Genomic DNA, 14,971 nt, shown 5'->3' on the forward strand with positions numbered 1-14,971 from the left:
CTTGCAGCGATCTACGGGTATCTTAGCCCATTCTTCATGGGCAAAAGCCTCCAGTTCAGTCACATTCTTAGGCTTGCACGCTGCAACTGCTTTCTTTAAGTCCCACCAGAGATTCTCAATCAGATTTAAGTCTGGTGACTGCGATGGCCACTCCAAAATGTTCCAGCCTTTAATCTGCAACCATGCTCTAGTGGACTTGGAGGTATGCTTGGGATCATTGTCCTGTTGAAAGGTCCAACGTCTCCCAAGCCTCAGGTTTGTGACGGACTGCATCACATTTTCATCCAATATCTCCTGGTACTGAAGAGAATTCATGGTACTTTGCACACGCTGAAGCTTCCCTGTACCTGCAGAAGCAAAACAGCCCCAAAGCATGATTAACCCCCCGCCATGCTTCACAGTAGGCAAGGTGTTCTTTTCTTCATAGGCCTTGTTCTTCCTCCTCCAAACACAGCGTTGATCCATGGGCCCAAACAATTCTAATTTTGTTTCATCAGTCCACAGAACACTATCCCAAAACTTTTGTGGTAGTGTTCTGTGGACTGATGCCCCATGGGTGGATGACAGGTTACCATTGCTGATCATTTAAAAATTCTATTGGTTTGGCTTTCTTGCCAACTGCATATATTCAGTATATTCTGACTAACCTGAAACAAAATTAATAAAAGAAGACGACATGAGATCTTTTTAAATCAGAAAAGTCAATTATAAAGTGATGGTCTAAAAGTCACCCAGTCAATGACAGGACCTAGATTGATCACTTGGACACATTGGTGTCTCTCATGTCATGAGATCTGTGTGACTCACAGAATGCTGAATGCGGATTTGTAATTTCCAGCGCCCAAGGTCCGCTGTCACCAACCCCAACCCTCCCCACAACCACCACCACTCTGTCCAACAACCTGACTAGCGATCACTGACTTGAATGGGCTATGCTCTGTTTCGCTGCTCTGCCCCATTAATCAAAGAAGCAATACATGCTCCGTCCACTCATGCTCTCTGTAATTTTGCTCTCCTGCCTGGATGCGCACACCGCCTACACACCCTGGTATAGATGTAGTTTCAGCTGAGGTGTCCTTCAACAGTGAAAATTTAGCACTTGCGGAGTAATTTAAGACAAGGCAAGGAAGGACATGTCTTAAAATGCAGGATGTTAAAGCACACAGCTATATTTGCATTAAACATCAGGAGATATATAGATTGTTGTGCAAATATAAATAATGACTTCCTGCTTTCACTAGTGGCTAACAGTACAATGCTCTACTGTTACTTTAATGAGTCAGTAGAGACTGCTGCTTTCATTCCCTAGGGAAAAAAGCGAGCCCTAAATTTAAGAGGCCTTAGATCTGAAACAGCTCTGACCAGTAATTTACTGTCTGACAGCTGGTAAGGGGGAGAGGGAACTTAACAGAGCTGTCCTTGAATATGTGCATGAAAACTCACCAAACTCAGTTCTGCTTTGTACTGTAAACCTCTGGCACTTCTCACAGCAGCTTGTACGTTCATCATACAGGGACAGGATCATAAGGTGACAGCAGATGCTGTCATCACACACCAGGAAGTGAGAGAGATGCAGGGATCTCTGGAATTGGGGGTGAAATATAGGGATGGAGGAGGCGCCTTCATGATGATGGAGGTTGCTTAAAAAAAATGTTTGACAGTAGAAGGGGTAGTTCATATGAAAACTGTATAGCTATAACTTTAAAGTGTCCAATAAACAAACTTAGTTATCTTTTTAAAGCTACCATATATTCCAGCATATAAGACGACAGTTAAAATATAGAGTTTGGGATATACTTGCCGTATAAGACTACCACTCTTCCACACACCAAATAAAAATAAAAATTAAATACTGGCGCTATGTATGAACATATGCTGGTGCTGTATGGTGTGTGTTACCCAGTATATAACAGTATACAGGTGATTGACTGGTTGGATTGGTCAACTCTCACTCTCACTAAGTGGATTGTCAGCTTTCCTTGTCTATCTGTTTATCAGAGCGGTATGGAAGAATAGATAAAACACGCCTCTTTCACCCCTCTGGCCCACCCTTGTATCCTATTTACCTCCTTCTCTGCCTCTCAGATCTTGCACATGTGCGCCTGCGCCGTTTCACTACAGTCCTCAGCAGCGAGATCTGAGAGGCGGTAGCAGGATAGGGTGTATCACTCGGTATCAATGACACCCGGCGAATAAGACGACTCCTGACTTTTCTTATACGCCAGAATATACAGTATATATTTTTATGTGATCTACCCCTCCTGCCTTCAAACATTTTTTAAGCATACATCATTGGCATTGGGGTGTATCCTCCATCCATATATAACTTTCAATTGCTGTCTCCTATTTCCTGACCCTTGGACCACCACAATTCATATTATACCCTTGGAGAACCAAGGACCTCCCCGGTAAAGTCTCACTAACATAAACATCTTTCCTTGACTTTGGGTTTAATGACCACATATTAAAAAAAGTATTGCATAAGATTCTTGTGCTGTGTTTCAGAAATGCTAACAGTCTAAACAATGTCAATTTTACAGATCCCTAAAGGGAAAACCTGTCAGCCTACATTTCAAGAACGCCAGCCAGTTAAATTTACATTATCAGAGTGTTCTACAAAGCGAAGCTATAGACCTATGTATTGTGGAGTATGCACCGATCGGAGATGTTGCACCCCCAACAAGTCTAAAATGATAACAGTTCAGTTCCTCTGTCCAAATGAGGGCTCGTTCACTTGGAAAATGATGTGGATCACATCTTGTGTTTGTCAGAAGACTTGCATAGATCCAGGAGATATATTTGCTCATCTTAAAATCTTGTGATTGTCTCTAAAGTGGTTTGATTGGAAAAGTCAAATTTCACACTGAATGTTTATCATATAAACCATCAGGGAACACAAAGTGAACCTTGTAAGGGCAAGAGCCAGGGCCAGAATAAAAATGAGTTTCAGCTAATTTATTTCCAGGACAAATATCAAACAGAAATTGCCTTAGAAATAATTATTGGAATAGGCATTACAGTGGCAATGCTTTAAGATGGGTTTACAACAATTAGGAAACCCTATGCTATTGGTATGTGTATTTATTTTTTCCTTCCTCATTTCATGCACATTCTGTCTGAGAATGTAAAAATGAATATGGCAAAAGAGAAAAAAAGGTTGCTTGATGAAATGTGAGGATTTCAAGAGCTATGCTTTGGGAGTTGACATCCATCAACCCTGCTAATAGAGCAAAAGTTAGTATAGTGCTCAGTGCACAGGATTTATTTTTTGAGTGAGAGTTCATGTCATCTAATTTTACTTGTAAATCTTTTCTCTTATTTGACCTACTCCAGGAATTATGAAGCATATATTGAGCCCTAAGCTACCTCCTCAATGGAAGAGTTATTTTTAGTGTTGATTAGTTGCGCAGTGAAGAAAATGTCACGGTTACAGAAAGGATCAGTGTGTGTTATAACCGTTATAATGCCCCTAGGCTCCTTACATCGTGTCCATTGCTTTTAGTTATAAATGACAGGACAACCGATGTGCAAGGTAAAGTCCACATTTCCCTATGGCCTTTTTCACACAGTATACTTAAAAAATGAACCTCTTTCACAATGTACTGCTATGGAACAATTGATCCGTTAAAACGCATCTGTTTTTAAGCGTACATAGGGCACGTTTCTACTAGCTGCGATGAGATGATCGCATCCGAACTGAAACCAATGCAAGTCAATGGAGCAATTTCCATTGAATGCGAATTTCCATTTGCGATGGGACCTGGGAAATTATGGATGGCAATTCCCCTTTGCGCTAATAGGAAGCCGCATCCAGACTTCCGGAAGAACCTGCGGCTGGATGCGATTACCGCATCATCCTGCTAGTGGAAATGGTGCCTCAAAGAGGCCCAAGGTTGGGACTCAATCCCTAGGGCAACTGCTCATACAAACATGTCACTTGGCTACAGCTGAGTGACATGCACAGTTGCTATGGAGAGGGGAGAATGGTTGACAGTGGGACACTGTTACTATCACTTAAAATCTGGCACGCTTAATCTTTATGGGACATGCTAGCCCCTCCCCAACACAGTCCTGAATGGCTGCCTCAGAAGAGATCAGTCTACCATATATAAAAGACTAGGGCAGTTGAGACCATCAATGTGGTGTCAGGGATTAGTCTGATATCTGACACAGAGATAATGCAGCTCTGTACGGAAGCACACCATTTGAAATGGTCAATTTATTATACATAACTTTTGTTCAAGATGTGTGAGGAAGAGAAAGCTTGGTACTAGATGCAGGCAGGGAGGAGTTGGATTGGTGGTGATCAGCGGGACAGGTGCTACTTGTAGTCTTCATAGTAAAAGATGGCCCTTACCACACCTTTATTTCAATCCAGACGGGCATCACATACAGCGGGTTCAGTTAGGGTTAGGTTACTGGCCTGACAGCCATTTCGCATGGTAATGTGTCATCAGAGGCACTAACACCTATTAGTGCATCTTATGATGCGTTAGCACGCGAAACGGCTGTCAGGCCAGTAACCTAACCCCACAATAGACAAATATATGAGTTCTGCATGTTACAACCAGGACTAAAGGATATTATGTTCAAAGTAAATCAGTTCTCCAATGCCAGTGTCAGACAATGAAAGGAGGAAGAGTAGCATCCAGTGCAGCTCTCTCAGCGGTGGGATTTGACAAGTGTCTGTATCACAAAAAGGAGAGAGAAGAGAGTGCCTCTATGGTGCAATACCTTTAGTTCAGTTTACAAATTGCAAAAGAAATGCACGTACAAGATCACATAAATTTGCAAGCATATCTCACTTGCTCAATGTTCCACTCCTCGGACACCGACATATGCGGGGAACATCAACAAGGGTCCGTGGTAGGTCTGGAGCCCAGGCAAGCTCCATGTGCCGGGTTATAATGACTTAACCTAACCCCCACTGAACCCGCTGTATGTGATGCCTGTCTGGATTGAAATAAAGGTGTGGAAAGGGCACAGCACCTCCATCTTTTTCTTCTTTTACTACAAACTTTTGTTCAAGATTTCCTGAAAAAGGAGAACAATTGATTTGTAAGTTTTTAACTGGTCAATCATGATCATTTCTCACTTCTGATTATGTGTAGATTGAGATAAAATCAATCAGAGACCACCTCCTCAAAATGACCACACCTCTCTCTAGGATTCTGAATAATAATGGTTGTACACAGGATACTGTTCCTGAAAAACCCTGCACAGTCATGAAGGAAAAAAAAAAACACTTGTCAGACTTGCATGCAGTTTCTTCCTCAGTGTGAAGAAACATGAGCTGACATGGTGATTGGGGAAGACATGAGTCCATACCATGTGATGCATTTGGTGAACTGTGTCCAATGTTTCTTTATCTCGTTCTTAAAGGGACACTTAAGTCAAACAAAAAAAATGAGTTTTACTCACCTAGGGCTTCCAATAGCCCCCTGCAGCTGTCCGGTGCCCTCGCCGTCTCCCTCTGATCCTCCTGGCCCCGCCGGCAGCCACTTCCTGTTTCGGTGACAGGAGCTGACAGGCTGGGGACGCGAGTGATTCTTCGCGTTCCTGGCCACAATAGCACCATCTATGCTGCTATAGCATATATCATATACAATATAGCAGCATAGAGGGTGCTAATGTGTCTGGGAACGTGAAGAATCACTCGCGTCCCCAGCCTGTCAGCTCCTGTCACCGAAACAGGAAGTGGCTGCCGGCGGGGCCAGGAGGATTGGAGGGAGACGGCGAGGGCACCGGACAGCTGCAGGGGGCTATTGGAAGCCCTAGGTGAGTAAAACTCATTTTTTTTTGTTTGACTTAAGTGTCCCTTTAAAGAGAATCTGTATTGTTAAAATCACACAAAAGTAAACATACCAGTGCGTTAGGGGACATCTCCTATTACCCTCTGTCACAATTTTGCCGCTCCTCGCCGCATTAAAAGTGGTTAAAAACAGTTTTAAAAAGTTTGTTTATAAACAAACAAAATGGCCACCAAAACAGGAAGTAGGTTGATGTACAGTATGTCCACACATAGAAAATACATCCATACACAAGCAGGCTGTATACAGCCTTCCTTTTGAATCTCAAGAGATCATTTGTGTGTTTTTTCCCCCTGCAGCTATCTTCCACTGAAGTGTCAGGCTGTTTCTTCCTGCAGAGTGCAGACAGCTCTGCCTGTATGTAATTCCTCAGTATGTGAAAGCCCAGCCAGCTCAGAGGAGGATTTATCCAGCTTGTAAAAGATAAGAGAGAAGCTGCTCTAATCTAAATAATACACAGGCAGTGTGCAGAGAGGGGCCTGGAGGGGGGAGATGCATCACAGAACCACAACACTGAAGAACTTGGCAGCCTTCCAGACACAGGCCTGACAAGTCTGACAAGAGAGAGATAAGTTGATTTATTACAGAGATGGTGATAGCAGAAAGTGCTGCAGTAAGCCAGAACACATTAGAATAGCTTTTGGAACTTGTAGGATGATAAAAAAACAGGATGCAATTTTTGTTACGGAGTCTCTTTAAAATCTTTCAAAGCACTTTTCATCAAGAGAAACCCAGAATACAATGTTAATTATCTGTAATATCTTGCATCCTTTGAAAAAAAATTATTTTTAAGAATGTAAATTGGTTTCTTCATTATTTATCATAAGCATAATTGCAGCTTTTGCATTGCAAAATTGGCCACAGCCATTTGTGCAGTATACTGGCAACTCTCCATTGTAAGCTCATAAGGTTCTCTCCCTTTTGTTTCTTGTGACTTGCTGTACATATTGTTACTCACAATGTATTATCCAACATGACATTTATGTTTGTCAACCAACTGTATTATAAAAAAAATGTCCAGAAGCGCAAGTGTCACTAAGTCTCCTCTTATTGCTAAATGAGCCACCAGTCCCGAGTCTAAAATGGAAATTGCCAATGGTAACCAGGTAAGAGAAATTCAGCCTGCCCTCTTCCCTTGATCTGCATCAATTCTGAAGACCCACCATCAGCACTCTTCAGTAGGAGACTCACCACATGTCATGACCCCAAGGCATAAAGGGTCAAATAATGCTTTAGTGGTATTTACTGGCTGACTTCAGTCACCAGACCATCACTGCAGTATGCTGGGAAAAAAAAGACTTAAGGATCATCCATGTAAATCACATCAAAATGTAAAACTCCTCATAGTGTAAAACCATCCTATGATATCCATTATTGAAACCAAATTCAACTTGTGCCTATAGACAGACCTTGGAATAAATTACTTGATTTTTATGCGCTCCTTCACTGTTCAGAAATCCAGCTTGCAGCATCAGCTCCTGTGTGCGATATGTCCCTCTCAGCGAGATTCTATTTGCCGTCTGCTCTACCTCGCTTTCCTCTCCAGTGATGAGTCTGTGCCTTGTTAGTCCCGCCCTACATGTGGCATCTATTGACTCATCAATGTATGATGAGTGAGTAGACAAAACATTCAGGGCTCTAGTGACTGGGAGAAGCCAGTGAGTGTCCCAAAGGCATTTTTTTTAAAGAAAAGTTTTATTTTTGAGGGTTACAACATGTGGTGAGACTCCACTGAAGAGTGTTGGTGGTGGATAGTCAATATGAATGCAGATCTTTAAGGAAGAGGGCAGGCTGAATCATTATTTACTGGCTGGCAATTGATGTTTAAGGCTGGTTTGGTGGCACATTTAGTCATAAGAAGGGATGTAGCGATGCATGTGCTTCTGGGCTTTATTTAACTTGCATAGTTTATGAGAATTCACCCAAATATATGTAAATTGTATTTTATGGGTCGACACAGGACACATTGTATATTGAAACTCTGTAGTATGTAACAATGGACTCTATTCACAAAGTTTTATTTGCAATACACGGATTTTAAATTAACCATCTAAAAATGAGAAGTTAACCCCCTTGACGTTGTGTTATAAAAACTAAAATGTCCTTGTAATCCTGGATGAGCTTAAGTAGCTAACACTGACCATCATGGTAGTACAGTAAACAGACGCTCTTAGGCTTGGGCTACGTGAGCGAGATTAAAGTGAACCAAAGACGAAGTACCCTCAAGGATTTTACCCAGTGGCGTAGCTATGGAGCTCAGGGCCCCGGTGTGAGTTTTACATTGCCCCACCCCCCAAGCACTCTATACGTAACAATTGATACAGCGCAACAAAACCTGCCAAGGTCATCTACAGTATTAGAGGTGCAAGAAGGGGATGGGGAACAGTGTGTTAATGATTACTACCATTCAAAGCATCTATAGAAGTCATTATTACCACCACAGGACAAATAAACAGCTTATACTCTGGTTTAGGAAGGGCCCCATGGGGCCCCTCTGGCCCAAGGGCTCCAATGCGATCGCTACCTCTAAAACCCCTATTGCTATGCCCCTGATTTTACCATATATATCAGTGGGAACATTAGAGAAAACACCTACCCCGTTCTTTGTTTCATTCTTCACTGCTCAGCCTGCTTCTTATCAGCCCTGATAAAATACCCAACTGAGCATTCAGTCTGGCTTTGCTCAGGAATCATTATAGCCGAGTCTGTCTTCTCTGATGTCTTTTCAAGCCCAAGTCTGCCCCCTTCTGGCTCTGCTATAATTATTCAGCTATAATGATTCCTGAGCAAAGCCAGACTGAATGCTCAGTCAGAGATTTTATCAGGGCTGATTAGAAGCAGGCTGAGCAGTGAAGAATGAAACAGAGAGCAGGGTAGGTGTTTTCTCTAATGTTCCCACTGATATATATGGTAAAATACATGAGGGTGCTTCGTCTCTGGTTCACTTTAAAGAGGAGCTCAACTCAAAAAAATAGTTACCCCCTCCATCCATTTATTAGGGGGTCGAGTCGGTACTGTGTGAATTGTGGAATCTTATAATGACGGGAGCCCTAGCAGCTTCAGGTGACACTTGTTGCCAAGTAGAACCCATGTAAACCACTGCTGTGTGAACAGTGTGCAAGCATGGGAATTGAAAATCCAGTGTTAACAAATATTGCTCACAATATGGTGGTATTCACCAGAAAACTGTTTGCTGCCAATAAGCAAAAACATGGATCAAGGAGGGATTCAAAATAGTTAGGGAAGCAGCATGAACTGGTGAGTATGTCACATTCTGTATGCCCGTTATCTGACAGCTATTGTAAAAATTGTAAAAGTTAAATTAAATCCGTACACATACATATAAAATGTATATTTCTCACAGATAAATTGCACTATGAATTACTTTTTTCCTCCCCATGTTGCTGTGCCTTGCTGTAAGTACCAAAGGTCTGACCCCTGAGACTGGTCCATCTTCTCAAGGGGAACCTCAGTGTTTCCTTTATTCTTTAAACCCCCTGGCGGTATGATCATTTCCAGATTTCAGGGGCTTTTTAAAACGTTTCAGGCCCTAAAATCAGGAAAAAAAAAAAAATCATACCGCCAAAATGCCTGCAGCAGCCCTTGCTCTCACTCACCTGCCTGGGGTCCAGCGCTGAAATTTTACCTCCGTCCTCCTGGTGGCGCTCTAACTCAGTGGTGAGACTGATGACGGCAATCTCACCAGAGTGATTCAGAGTCTCGGAGGAAAGGAAGGAGAACGGCTACCGACATCTGGATCCCCCAGGAGGTGAGTAAAAAACGCCCGCTGCGAGCTATACTCGGCATAGAGCTCCCAGCGGCTAGCCCGAGCGTAGCTTGGGATTACCGCCAGGTAGGTTAAAAAGGTAGGGGTGGATTGGGGGCTGCTGTACATATGCTAGACTCTTGGCAGAGGTGGCTCCAAACAGCCACCTTAGCTGAGAAATATTTATTGTGTACAAGGCTCAACAATCCTACATAAGGAGGTTGACCAGTCCAAAACCTTTTAGAACTCTATTGTCTTCTTTAAGTGACAAGTAACAGGAAAAAGGTAATTTATAGTATATTTTACTCTGGAACAAATGTACATCTGATTACATGTTTATGCCTAGAAAGAGTAAAATATCTTGATCACAAGTGATTGGTTTTCTATTTTTACTCACCTGGGGCTTCTTCCAGCCCCGAGCAGCCATTCTAGTCCTTCGCCGTAGCCCCAGTCCTCTTTGGTGTCGCAATTATGGCGACACGCCGGCATCCACGTCATCTGGCGCATAGTGCGCCTGTGCAGCTTGCGCCTGATGACGTGGACATGCGGGAACAAGTGCCTGCTCAGGCGCAGGGTCCCTATCATTGTGGACGTCCAGTGGGGGTCACCGAAGAGGACCTCAGCTGCCCCAAGGGACTGAGACAACTGCAAGGGGCTGGAAGAAGCCCCAGGTGAGTAAAAAAAATAGATGATATATTTTGCATCGGAAGTCCTTTAAGCCTTGCACTATACACTCCCTCCCTACACATGCCCTGTTTTACCTGACTAAAGATCCAGTTGGATAGGTGAACCCAGCTATAAATAGACATGTAAACAACAGGGGAAACAGAAGTTGTAGAAGAAAACTGTAATGTATAAAACGTACAAGCTAAGGCATTAAGCGGTGATAACAGTTGATCAGAAATAGTACCTGTAAATATTTATTGTGTTAGTATATTGTACATTATACTTTACTTAACATTTTAAAATAACTCTTTTCTTATAAACACTATATCATAAATCATGTATTACAATAATTGCAGGCATTGATGATGTATAACAGCAACCTGTATAAGAATATTGAATATGTATTGGGCACCAAATAGAATACTCCAGGGTGCCTCACTTCAGAGTGTCTTCAAGTGAAAAAAGATATAGCATTCTGGATAATATATAAATAACAGATTCTCTATAGCAGATTACAGCATTTTTATTTTAAATATCAAGGTGTCACACATTATTTATAAAATACAATATGTAAGAAAATAAATATATATTTTTACACCGAGATGAAAATATGTTTCACTGTTATACACACCCTACATATAAAATATATAAATTATCATTAATGTATTGTGTTTCGGTCATTTAAAAATCAAAGAAATAAATCTGGTTTACAAAGCGACATAAACCGTTTTGCAGTAATGCTTCAAAACAGAGACCCTCGCAATGAAGGGAAAAAAACACACCTGAATATGGAACAGCAAGGCTGGGTTCACAGTGGGGCGCTATTGTGCAACTTTATGGGGGCATATTAATGCAGAAAGTCACATTGCAATAGTAAGTCTATGGAACGTTCAGATCGTATGCTGTGCATTGGGATCCAAGGAACTACAGTATCCCAATGCACTGAATTGCATTACTAGATAATGCGTACGCTAACAGAGGCATTGAAGCATACTTTTTAATTGATTGTATGCTTCACTGAATGCCATCTAAAAGGTAGCATAATAAGAGGTGCGGCTTTTTCGTTCTGCTGTGTTGCGTTCCTGTTTTAGAGAATGCAACACAACATCCCACTGTGAGCCTAACCAAAGGGTAAGTGATTGTATGGAATACTTGTGCCCAAGCAGATGGAGGGTTTGCTTGCCCTCCCAGAGCAATTGTAAAGATGTTTTTATGGCATTAATCAGCTAAAGAGTTGGGTTGCCCTAAACAAAAATACATTAAAGGCACCCCTGTAACATTCTAATAGAGATGGCTGCAAATTTCACTTTTTTTGCAGGTTTTTGTAGCCTTTTTTCTAGGAAAATGAAATCAAATATTTTTCAGTACCATTTTGTATTTACACAATACATTTATAAATTTATTTTCAGTGTTTTATAAATACAGTAATAAGGAATCTGCTATGTGCGGGGAAGATAAGCAAGTTTATGATGTCACTTATAGTCACTGTGTAAATAGGTCCCTTGGTTACATCTATTAATTGCACCAATTGAAGTATAAAAGACACCAATTCAAACATGAAAAATGTGTAGTGATCTTTTACTAACTGCTCATTTTTGGCATATGCACTAAACACTGAAATGAATCAGGAAAAAACACCCTTTCAGTGTTAAGCAGAATGCAGCTATACAATTGCCCCCCTCCCCCATTTAATGCATACTATTGTATTCCACTTGACAAGTTTTGCTTTGTATAAAAAGGTTGGATACAAAGCAATGGATATTCAGGCCTGCAGCATAAAAATACCAGAAATGTTTTTTTCTGTGCATCCCACACACCTATAGAGCTTTTAGCCAGCAACACTAAAATGCTTTTCAGAGGTCTTTCAGCACAGCCTGTGTGGAAAAAAAAGCTAACCAGCTGTTTTGTAACTATTCTGTGTCGGCATCTGGGGGAGAGGGAAGCAGAGCTGAACTGTAACCTGACTGTAAACTGTTTACACTATGTGGCAGAGAGAGACACAGACAAGAACAAAGTGCTTCAGCTGATGATTATTTACACACATTTGAAGCTATATTTCTGCTTTCTATCATTCTGAACAGATTCCAGGCACAGAATTACAGCCAGTGAAGATTGTTTATGTATGCTGGATGTGCTGGACACAGTCCTCCATAGTAATGCCGACAGGGAGAACTGTTCTCTGTAAATGTCATTTTTTTCATATAAAACATGAAAAGATGAAAAAAAGCCTTTGTATTGCTATTTGCTAGTAATTACTGAAAATATACCTGCCATTTAGAATCTTAGTTAACTTTCATAGTTATTATATACAATTTCCGCGCAAAGAGCTGAAAAGTCCCGAGAGCTGCCCAGAAGTTAAAAGTCCTTCAGATTGACTTCATAATAATATTTGTCCAAAACTTCAGCGCTACAAGGTCTCTTAATTCAGGAATCCGCCACCAACACCCCTCACAGTGCAGGCTTACCAGCTTCCTGTAAGACCCAGATTATAAGGTCTAAGCGTATATGTGGTCAGCAACCCCACCGATCTGTGATTTCCACGTTCTGTGATCCCAAAATATTCCTCCTCTGAAGATGTTCTCCGCATATGAGGGTATAATATCAAAGAGTAGAAAAATCTAAGTGCTCTCCGTTTTCATTTAAGACAAGCACTTTATTTCATAAAATTGTAAACAGATACTCACATAAGGGCCCTTATTACAGGGACCCTCAGTAGACAAAGCGTTTAAAACAAATAGTTTTGCAGGGTGCCAGTCTCCCCTCTGCCATCCGTTCCGCCCGACCTAGGTTTCGCTCACGCGTCCTCAGGGGCTTCTTAACGGATTGGCAACCCGGGTGGGTGTTAAATACCCTCTCACCTACATCTTAGACGCCGCCAGCGCATTAAGCCGCGCGTTCGCATCAGCGTGACGTAACTTCCGCCACGTCACTTCCGAAATTCCGCCGCGTGGAACGCACGGAAGGTAAAGTATATCGCTATTTCCCCTCAGTCATTCGGGGATAAGCTTGAAACGCAAGGAAGGTGTACATTGAATCTCCTTCCCCATCTAAAGCAAGACCATTTCAGGCCCGCTCCAGAAGGCTCCTTATATTAGGATGTGCAGAGGTTAAAGTGGCACCCCGTTTCAACAAGTTTTCACAGTATAACATATTCACATTAATCTATGCAGTTACCACTTACAGTAATAAAAATACACTGGAATAGATAACAATAAAATAAAAATAAAATAAAATAAAATAAAATAAAATCAATGATATAAAATGAAATAAAATGAAAACAATAAAAACAATAAAACACCTCAGATCTAAGCATATTAAGGGAAACTCCACCTCATTCCAGTATGTCGAAATCCCATATTAAACACTATATATATATATACAGTCCATGTTCACAGTCGATTAAAATGATTAAAATGATAGCACAGACCCCTCTCTATGGTAATCAACCACTACTATTAAACTCAATAATCTACATAATTCCATTATTCATCTGTTATAAAGCAATTTAAATCTAGCTCAATATTTAAACCCTTAGGGTCCATACAGTCTAACAAATAAATCCATTTGGTTTCTGCCTTAGAAATCTCTCTTATCCTATGTGTACCCCTCCAGTTACCCAAATTCCTCTCTATCCCACAGAACCTCAAACCTGAGGGATCCTGTTGATGACAAATTCTAAAGTGTTCAGATACCGAGTGTTCTTTAAAACCACTTTTTATATTGTTTATGTGTTCCCCAATTCTCTCTTTGAGGGGTCTCTTGGTTCTTCCTACATAATACTTTCCACAGGGACAGGTAAGCAGATAAACCAAATATTTTGTCTCACAAGTTATAAACTGTTTTATCTCATATTCCTCACTGGAGAAAGTTTGTTGTACTCTAGGGGTGAGAATGCACGTCCTACAAGGTAGGCATTTTCTGCATTTGTAGAAACCCACCTCCCCAAAGGAGCTCACTCCCTTATATCTAGGTTCCTCTATAGCACTTGAAGTTAGGATATCTTTCAAATTTGGGGCCTTTCTGTAGATCATTTCTGGGCGTCCTGGTAATATTCCACTCAACACTGGGTCCTCTTTCAAGAGGGCCCAGTGTTTATTAAATATCTTTCCCAATTTCTTATATTGCTGACTAAATCCTGTTATAAATGGACATATTAGTTCTTTCTTTTCTTTAGTGTTTTCTCCCAGAATGGTCTCTCTCTCTATTAGTGCTACCTCACTGCGGAGGATTTCTAATCTATTTCTATCATAACCTTTCTTTTCAAATTTTTTTCTCAATATATCAGTTTCTGCATAAAAATCAGTAATTTCACCACAATTCCTCCTAAGACGCATAAATTGCCCTTTCGGGATACCTCGCAACCAGTTGGGATGATGACAACTAGTCACGGGAATAAAACTATTCCTATCTGTAGGTTTTGTATACGTACTAGTTTTGATTATCTCATTCGAGTTGCTTATAACTAGATCCAGAAAGTGAACTTCCTCTCTATTGTATTCACAAGTAAATATCAAATTTGGGGTTGTGGCATTTAAGGTCTCAATAAAATTCTTTAAGGAAAATTCATCCCCTCTCCACATAAACATGATATCATCTATGAATCTTTTCCAAATAATCAAATTCTGATCTATATGTCTATATATGTGTTCTTCCTCCCACAGAGCCATATACAAGTTTGCCATACTGGGTGCAAATTTTGCCCCCATGGCCACTCCCACTTTTTGTAGAT

The 14,971-nt window shown here is 41.1% G+C and overlaps 1 protein-coding gene across 1 annotated transcript in view; it reads left to right on the forward strand.

Moving 5' to 3' along the window:
• CCN6 (cellular communication network factor 6) overlaps positions 1-3,018 on the forward strand; it is a 56,796-nt gene extending 53,778 nt beyond the window's left edge. Inside the window, exon 6 of the mRNA XM_068279459.1 lies at positions 2,541-3,018. Coding sequence (XP_068135560.1) covers positions 2,541-2,822 — 282 coding nt within the window. The 3' untranslated portion in view covers positions 2,823-3,018. The remainder of the gene's footprint in view (positions 1-2,540) is intronic.
• The last annotated feature ends 11,953 nt before the right edge of the window (positions 3,019-14,971 follow it).

This window comes from Hyperolius riggenbachi, chromosome 4 (genome assembly GCF_040937935.1).
Source record: "Hyperolius riggenbachi isolate aHypRig1 chromosome 4, aHypRig1.pri, whole genome shotgun sequence".
In the NCBI taxonomy this organism is placed as follows: domain Eukaryota; kingdom Metazoa; phylum Chordata; class Amphibia; order Anura; family Hyperoliidae; genus Hyperolius; species Hyperolius riggenbachi.